At 54.9% G+C, this 8,469-nt stretch overlaps 1 protein-coding gene across 3 annotated transcripts; it reads left to right on the forward strand.

The window, feature by feature from the left end:
* The first annotated feature begins 145 nt into the window (after nt 1–145).
* Nucleotides 146–7,967, forward strand: RCN3 (reticulocalbin 3). 3 transcript variants are annotated; one of them, XM_029213462.1, is made up of 7 exons: nt 146–403; nt 817–1,064; nt 2,935–3,137; nt 4,470–4,642; nt 5,365–5,425; nt 6,974–7,173; nt 7,422–7,967. In XM_029213462.1, the coding sequence occupies exons 2-7, from the start codon at nt 823–825 to the stop codon at nt 7,527–7,529; spliced, it is 987 nt and encodes a 328-aa protein (XP_029069295.1). In that variant the 5' UTR covers nt 146–403; nt 817–822; the 3' UTR covers nt 7,530–7,967. The 3 variants fall into 3 exon arrangements, with proteins under 3 accessions (XP_029069295.1, XP_029069296.1, XP_029069297.1); XM_029213463.1 differs by having other exon boundaries at nt 146–1,064; XM_029213464.1 differs by lacking the exon at nt 146–403 and having other exon boundaries at nt 994–1,749.
* The last annotated feature ends 502 nt before the right edge of the window (nt 7,968–8,469 follow it).

An 8,469-nucleotide genomic window follows, 5' to 3' on the forward strand; every position in this document is an offset into this window, starting at 1 on the left:
CCTTCCTAAAACTTGCGGACAAAGGGGAAGATAAAACTACACCTCCCGTGAGGCTTTGGAGCTAGAACAACTGCAGGTGGTCGGGCACGGCGCCCCGACGCCTGCCGGGAGTTGTAGTTCCCCCGGCCGTGTCACTCCGGTGTTGCCCACCCCGCCTGCCCTGGGAAGGGGCGGGGCGAACCTCAAGGGGCTGCGCTTTCCTTTGTGGACGTGGCGAGGGGCGCCCTTGGCCCGCCCAGCTCTCATCGGCCCCGCCCCATGAGGCCCTCAAGAGCGCTCATTGGTAGGAGGGCGGGCCTCTGCGCTGCAGGAGGCGGGGCCTGGCTGGAGAGCAGCCAAATTGGGCATCTTTTTGGAGAACTCGGAGTGGAATTTAGAGAGCGAAGTGAAGCTGCCTGACCGGGTAAAGGGAGGCGGGGACGGCTGCCCTGCCCAGCGAAGACGGTTCGGGTCCACTTGGGTGGAGGATTGGGGACCAAGCTGAAAGCGATGCCCGGGGGCCTGCATGATTTCTTTCTGGCCACGACCCCGCCCTGAACTATGCTTGGGAATTGCGCCACGTCTCCCGCTTGAATCCTCCCCACTTGCGGCTCTGGTACGCCTCTGGGACTTCCTCAGAGGATTCGGTCCCCACAGCTGGCTTAACCTCAGAGAACCCCGCCTTCCTTCTCCCCTTCCTGTCCCTTCTTGAGCTCAAAACTTTGCAGCCAGCTACCAACTCTCTGTCCTGTCCTAGGCTCCCCCATCCCCATCCTCCTGTCCCGTCTCTGTCCTGTTCTCTGTGACCCCTGACTCCTAGCCTCCACCACTCCTCAGGGACTGATGATGTGGCGACCGTCACTTCTGCTGCTGCTGTTGCTGCTCAGGCGCGGAGCCCAGGGAAAGCCATCCCCTGACGCCGGCCCTCATGGCCAGGGGAGGGTGCACCACGCGGCCCCCCTGAGCGAGGCCACTCATGATGACGCTCACGGGAACTTCCAATATGATCATGAGGCTTTTCTGGGACGAGAAGTGGCCAAGGAATTCGACCAACTCACCCCAGAGGAAAGCCAAGCCCGTCTGGGGTAGGAGAGAGATGGAGGGGGAAGAGGATTCAGGGTTGTAATTTTAAAGAGGGAGGAGGTCAGGGGAGGCATCGATGAGAGGGTAATATATGAGACACGTGGGTGTATGGGGGAATAGCATTCCAGGCAGAGGGAACTGTAAGTGCAAAGGCCCTGAAGCAGAATCGGGCCTGATGTGCCTGATGTGTCTGCAGAACAGTGAGACCTATGTGACTGGAACCTAGTGAGTGGAGGGAGAGAGTAGAAGGTAGTGGCAGAGAGAACAAAGGGATCAGGTTGTGCAGGGCCTTTGGGGCCACAGTGAAGTTTTAAGCTTTTCTCTGAGTGAGATAAGAGCTGTGGGATGGCTCTGAGCAGAAGGAGGACGTGAGCTGACTTAGGCTTTAACAGGATCCCTCTGGTTGCCATGCAGGGCACAGACTATAGCGAGCAAGAAGCAGGGAGCCCAGTGAGGAAGTGACTGCAGTCTTCCAGGTGGGAGAAAAGAGACTAGGGTCACCAGATTCAGGGTGGAGATAGCGGTGGTGGCCAGGTCTGCTGGCTGGGATATTGTGCATGGATGGGGTTGGGTGTAGAAAGGACGGGGGCGGAAAGGCAGTGATAGACTTACACATAATACAATGCCTGGAGCTGTTCAAAGTGCTTTACGAGACTTAAGTCGTTTAGTCCCCACACGGATTATGAGGTATGTTCTGTTATTTATCCCTATTTTACAGAGGGGGAAACTAAGGCACAGACAGGGTAAGTGACTTGCCCACGGTCACACAGCCAGCAAGAAGAGGTGGCAGGATTTGAACCTAAATGTCTGGCTCTAGAGCCCAAACTCTTAACCACAGCTGGAACCTCAGGGTAGCCGGACCCCTACTAAACAGAGCAGAGACAGCCTAGCGCGGGAGGAAGGGATCAGCGACCTGGGCAGGGCCATCTCAAATTCAATTCTGGGGACTGGTTTGCGAGGGCTTCGGGACGGTGACAGGAAGAAGGGCTCCATGTGGGCTGTGTTAGCGCTTGGGCGAGAACACAGACCAATGACGGGGCATTGCGAGGGGAGAGGGATGGGACCTGGGAGCCGAGAGGCGTGGCTCGAGAGACGGGGCATGAGGTGGGGGCCTAAAAGGGCTTGACATGTGACATGGAGGTGTGCAGGATCAGGCTGGAGCACGGGGAGGAGCGGGTGGAAGCTGAGCCTGCAGTGTTGGGGCTGATGGTTGGGGCAAAGCCTGATAACGGCTGGGAAAAACTAGAGAAAAGGGGCGAGTCGCAGCATACCTCGGGGCTGCAGGGATACGGGCCTGAAATTGACGCTCGCAGCCCGGGAGGGGGCCGAGCAGAGGCCGGGGCTAGAGGGGCTAGAGGTTCTGAAGACTGGCAGAGCCAGGGGAAGGGGGCGGGGCCTGAGACGGCGAGAGGTCCGGAGAGTCTGTAGCCGTGGCAATCGGAGTTCAGAGTGAGTCTTGGGACAGGGAATCTGCGGGCGAGGGGCACGGTGTGACTCCCTGCCCCCTGCCCCCCTCCCCAGCTCGTTCAAGCTAGAGATGGAGCACGTGCAGGCCAGAGTGGAGAGTGGGACCCTGGATTGTCATAGGTCTTTTCCCCAAGCGAGCGTGTCGTGGACCGCAGCGCCAGCCACAGGCCCGCCGCGTCTCGGAAAGGGCGTTATTGCCTCTGGGAGCGGACCCTGGATTGAGGGGGGCAGAGCCCTGAGGAGGGCGTGGTACCGGGATTGACAGGCGCCTCCCTCCAATTTGCTGGCGACCCAGGGACAACATTTTCAGCCCTATGTGGGGGGGTGTCTCGAGTTCCTGGAAGAAGGCGGGACCCGGGGGTGGGCGGGGCCCGAGACTGACGTGTGCCCCGCCCCGGCTCGCAGGCGCATCGTGGACCGCATGGACCGCGCCGGGGACGGGGACGGCTGGGTGTCGCTGGCCGAGCTCCGCGCGTGGATCGCACACACGCAGCAGCGGCACATACGGGACTCAGTGAGCGCGGCCTGGAACACGTACGACACAGACCGCGACGGGCGTGTGGGTTGGGAGGAGCTGCGCAACGCCACCTACGGCCACTACGAGCCGGGTACGCGAACCGACCCCTGCTCCCCACACACACCATGACCCGGACCTTTTTGACACCTTCATCCTGAGAACGTTAAGCCAGTTAACCAGATCCATGACCTTTGACCTCCGACCCTTGACCAGGGTCTACCCACTTCTAGAACCCCATCACCCTGAAACCCCCAACCCTTTATCTCTGGTTTCTCATTCTGACATCCACTGGGGAACTTCAGATCCTTGACCAGGGACATCTACTTCCCAAGCCCTATCGGCCTGACCTTTGATCTCTGACCTCTCATCCTGAGAGCCCCAAGCCATTTATTCTTCCTCTGCCTCTGGATTCCCTCCTCTCCAACCCCATGCCCCAGTCCTCGGCCCCCCACGGCTCTTATCCACTCCCTCCTGGACCCTCAACCCAGCCTTCCCCTCCAGCCTGTCCCTCACATACACCCAGAGGGATCTTTCCACACTCAGAGCTGACCTTGACCTTCCCCTGCTCACAGCCCCCCATGGCTCCCCAGGGTCCCCAGGAGAGAGTCTTAGCTCCTCAGCCCAGTCTCACCCAACCATCCACCATCGTTTTTCTGCATTTTCTGCCCCAGCTAAATGGATCTTCTGCAGTTTCCCTGAACTCACAGTGCTCTTCAAACCTCTACACTCTGCACATACTGTTCCCTTTGTTGAAAATGTCCTTCCCCTCCTCTGTGTCCAGCAAGCTGAGTCAGTATACTGCACCAGAGCATGACTTCGGGGCCCAGTGGGCCAGTATCAACTCAAAGTCCATCCTTCCTGGCTGCATGACCTTGGGCAAGTTATTTCTTCTCTCTGACAGTCAGCTTTCTCCTTCATAAAGTAAGAATAAATGAAAAAACGGAATTCCCTGGAGGTCCAATGGTTAGGGCTTCGTGCTTTCACTGCCAACCGTGCGGGTTCAATTCCTGGTCGGGGAACTAAGATCCTACATGCCGCTCGGTGCAGCCAAAAAAAAACCCCAACAACAACAACTACTACAAAATAACTCATTTTGCTTGCTTTTTGTGAGAATTAATTGCAATTTTGTAGATAAAGAGCTTAGCACATAATAAGCTCTCACTACAAGGTAGCTACTATTAATTATTATTATTTCGGTGGAGGTCTCCCTGCCCTGACTCCCCAGAGTTAGATTCCTTTGTCTTTTTTTTTTTTTTTTAAATTTTTGGCCACACCCTGCTTCATGTGGAACCTCAGTTCCCAGACCAGGGATTGAACCCGATTCCCCTGCATTGGAAGGTGGAGTCTTAACCACTGGACCACGAGGGAAGTCTCAGATCCCTTTGTCTTAAAGCACATCCCACCAAGATCCCTCCTTCCCCAGGTGAAGAATTTCACGACGTGGAGGACGCAGAGACCTACAAGAAGATGCTGACTCGGGACGAGCGGCGTTTCCGGGTGGCTGACCAGGATGGGGACTCAATGGCCACTCGGGAAGAGCTGACGGCCTTTTTGCATCCTGAGGAGTTCCCTCACATGCGGGACATCGTGATTGCTGTGAGTGGGGGCCTGAGGAATGCTGCTTCCCACCTCCCTCCCGGGACCCAGGCTTCTGATGCCAGGACTAGCCTCCCAGCACTTACCTTCGGGGCTCCAGTGCCCATCCTTCAACCCCCCAGTATCTAATCTCTCCTGATCTGGCCTCCCCCTTTCTGTGCTCACATCTGGGGTCCAGGCACCCAGCCTGCCTTCAGAAAACCACATCCCCCAGCAGTGCCTTAGATAGCCCCCATCCTGGCTGAACCCCAGGAAAATCCCAACCCCAGACATGGAGTGTCCACTCTGAGGCCATTCCTGTTGGCCCCCCATCTTCTATTACTTTATATATATATATATTTTTTTTTTTTTTTTTTTTGGCCAACTCTGTCTCTATTTTAGAGTGGCAGGATTTTTTTTCTCTTCTCTGTTTTCTTTTTTTTTCCATTAGATTTTAATTGCTAGAGCCATTTTAGGTTCACAGCAAAATTGAGTGGAAAGTCCAGAGATTTCTCCTGTACCCCCTGCCCATGCCAGGTGTAGTTAACTTCTTCCACCCAGTGGGGTTTCAGTACCTATAAGACAGCTCAAAGGACATGGCTCAGAATATTATCTATAGCCCTTGAAGAGGAACTAAAGGGTCCTTGACTATGCTTAATGACTAAACTAATAATATTTTGTCCTGTTTGACTGTTTTCCTTTGTTTCTGCATTTTCTCAGCCCTGATGCCTCTTTCTCCCCAGGAAACCCTGGAGGATCTGGACAAGAACAAAGACGGCTATGTGCAAGTGGACGAGTACATCGGTGAGTGGGACCTGATTCCCTTCCCAAGGAGGCCCGTCCTCTCCCGAGCATGGGTGGCAGCTGATATATATCAGCCATTAGAGCGAAGGCTCTCTGAAGTGGGGCAGGCTTGCTGCCTGGGTCCATCCATCCACCCAACATTTACTGAGTATCCACTGTGGGCCAGGCCTAAGGAACATTTACTGAGCACATATATTTCCTGGGCCCAACAAATCTTTATCAAACACCCTTTGTGTGCCAGGCTCAGGAAACATTTATTGAGTCCCTTCTGTTTGCCAGACCGCAAAAGCATTTATCAAGCACCTACTGTGTGCCGGGCCAGGAAACATTTATCAAGCACCTACTGCATGTTGGTGGTCGAGGATAGAGCAGAGAATATCACAGAGAAGGTCCGTTCCTGGGAAAGTGTGGAGTTTCTACAAAATCAGGGCTCAGGGGCTGTGTTTGGTTGGGATAGGATGTCAGGGAAATTGTCTTGAGCCTGCATTTACACAGCAAATGCTGCATCTCCTGTTATTCAAGATGTCGGGGAGCCCTCAAGACACCCCCCAGTTCCCCATTGGTTCTGCCTCTGTCCCTGTCCTCAGGGGTACAAAGAATTTGGTTGAAGGGAAGGCTATTAAACGTGGAAGTCTTTAAAGTTTGAAAACATTGCTTTATAGAATGCTTTTATGGAACAAACCCATAGGCAAGACATTTTAATTTAAGCATCATTTATTTTTTTCTGTCTTCGAGGAAGATAGAAGTCTCTCTCTCTCTTTTTGGTCAGAAAGAACTCCAGGGACTTCCCTGGCAGTCCAGTGGTTAGGACTCGGTGCTTTCACTGCCATGGCCACAGGTTCAGTTCCTGGTCGGGGAACTAAGATCTGACAAGACGCACGACATGGCAAAAAAAAAAAAAAGACTTAAGACCATTAAAAAAAAAAAAAAGGAAGGCTGAAGCCTAAGTGGGTAATTGTGTGCCTGGCACACCTGTTCCATCTTCGAGGACATCCCTCCCTGTGACAGCCCCCTGGCCTGGCCCCGGAGTAGAGGAAGGCATTCTGTCCTAATTATGGTGGCTTTGTGTCTGGTATAAAAAGACTTGTCAGGTTGTAATGTCTTCCAAATGTATCTGTGGGCCCTTGGGGTGAAGAGCTTTTCAAACACTTACAAATAATTGCAACAAATGAGAGGCTCCTAGAATCTCCAGGGATGTTCTGGGTGTGGTGAGCTGTTCAAAGTGTAGCTTTAGAGGATCTCCTACTATGGTGCCTACTATGTGCCAGGCACTGCACCACAGTGCACACTCTGTTTCATGCGTGTATCAATCAAATGGATGGATGATTCAGTCAATCAAATGACCAATCAATGAAGCCAATTTCACGTGCAGCATAATGATCACCGGCAAGTCGGGTTTGTTATCAATTCCATTTAACAGAAGAGGAAACTGAGGTGAAGGAAAGTGAAGTGGGTGGTCCGAGGTTCCGGGCTCCAGGAGTGTCAGAGCCAGGCTGGGAGGCCCCAGGAACTGCCCCTGATGTCACCCCCTCTCACCCCCAACCCCAGCGGATCTGTACTCGGCAGAGCCCGGGGAGGAGGAGCCAGCCTGGGTGCAGACAGAGCGGGAACAGTTCCGGGACTTCCGAGATCTGAACAAGGACGGGAAGCTGGATGGGAGTGAGGTGGGCCACTGGGTGCTGCCCCCTGCCCAGGACCAGCCGCTGGTGGAGGCCAACCACTTGCTGCACGAGAGTGACACAGACAAGGTGCAGGGGCGCAGGGGGATGATGCTGGCCCGGTGGGCAGAAATGACCAAAACGTGGGCCTGGGACTTTGGGGTCCCTATTTGGCTGGAGAAAGAAAGAGGGACAAAGATCGAGGTGGGGAGGGAGAAAAGCAGGAACAGAGACCCAGGGAGAGGGGGACGGAGACCACGGGAGCCATACTTGGCTCCAGGGAGGAGTCTCCCAGGCAGGGCCCCGTGGCGTCCCGCTGACCTCTGACCCCCTCTCAGGACGGGCGTCTGAGCAAGGCTGAGATCCTGGGCAACTGGAACATGTTCGTGGGCAGCCAGGCCACCAACTACGGCGAGGACCTGACACGTCACCACGATGAGCTCTGAGCCCCAGCGTGCCCACTGCAGCCTTGTCGCCCCATGGGCTGACCCGCAGAAGGGCCCCAGTGGCCGGGGCCCCCTGTCTGGCCCTGAAGGATGCGGACACAGCCTCCGGTGTCCCCCTGCCCCTGGGCTCTCATGGACCCACCGGGTCAACTTCTCTCCCTGAGACATCGCAGCCCCCCCCAGATCCCCCCAGGGGCTCACAGACCCAAAGTGAGGGACCATCCACTTCTCACTGGCAGAGTCTCCCCGCCCAGACCAAGGCCCTCTACGCCAAGCTCAGCCTGTAAGAGCCTCCACTAACCCCCAGCTCCGAATCTGAGCCTCACACCACAGAGACGAGAAACACTCCCCCCAGTGCCCCGAACTTGCCCCCAGCACTTGCCCAAAGGATGCCTCCTCTCTGCCAGGGAAGCAATAAAATCTAGTGCTGGGGCCCCATCTGTGTGTCTCCCTGAGGGGGTAACAGGGGCCTTGGGGGCTGTGGCTGGGAGAGGAACATGCTGGGAGTTGGGGGGCTGTGGGCTGAAGGAGGGGACAAGGCATTTGAAGAGGGAGCTCTGGGGGTTGGGCAGGGTTTGAGGTCGTCCCTGGAAACAAAAAATAAAACTAGAGGGCAGAAGACCTAAATAGACATTTCTCCAAAGAAGACATTCAGTGGCCAACAGGCACATGAAAAGATGCTCAGCATCACTAATTATTGGAGAAATGCAAATCAAAACCACAATGAGGTACCACCTCATACTACCAGTCAGAATGGCCATCATTAAAAAGTCCACAAATAATAAATGCTGGAGGGGGTGTGGAGAGAAGGGAACCTTCCTACACAGCTGATGGGAATGTAAATTGGTGCAGCCAATGGAAAAGAGTATGGAGGTTCCTCAAAAGACTAAAAATAGAACTACCATATGATCCAGCAATCCCACTCCTGGGCATGTAACTG

This window comes from Monodon monoceros, unplaced genomic scaffold (genome assembly GCF_005190385.1).
Source record: "Monodon monoceros isolate NGI ecotype Baffin Bay Population unplaced genomic scaffold, NGI_Narwhal_1 Super_Scaffold_10, whole genome shotgun sequence".
In the NCBI taxonomy this organism is placed as follows: Eukaryota; Metazoa; Chordata; class Mammalia; order Artiodactyla; family Monodontidae; genus Monodon; species Monodon monoceros.

Excerpts from the sequence above, each read along its gene's own strand:
- RCN3 (XM_029213463.1), top strand. The coding sequence starts at position 823 with ATGATGTGGCGACCGTCACTTCTGCTGCTGCTGTTGCTGCTCAGGCGC. Across the intron at positions 1,065-2,934 it reads GAAAGCCAAGCCCGTCTGGG|GCGCATCGTGGACCGCATGG; the intron begins GTAGGAGAGAGA and ends CCCGGCTCGCAG. Across the intron at positions 3,138-4,469 it reads CTACGGCCACTACGAGCCGG|GTGAAGAATTTCACGACGTG; the intron begins GTACGCGAACCG and ends CTCCTTCCCCAG.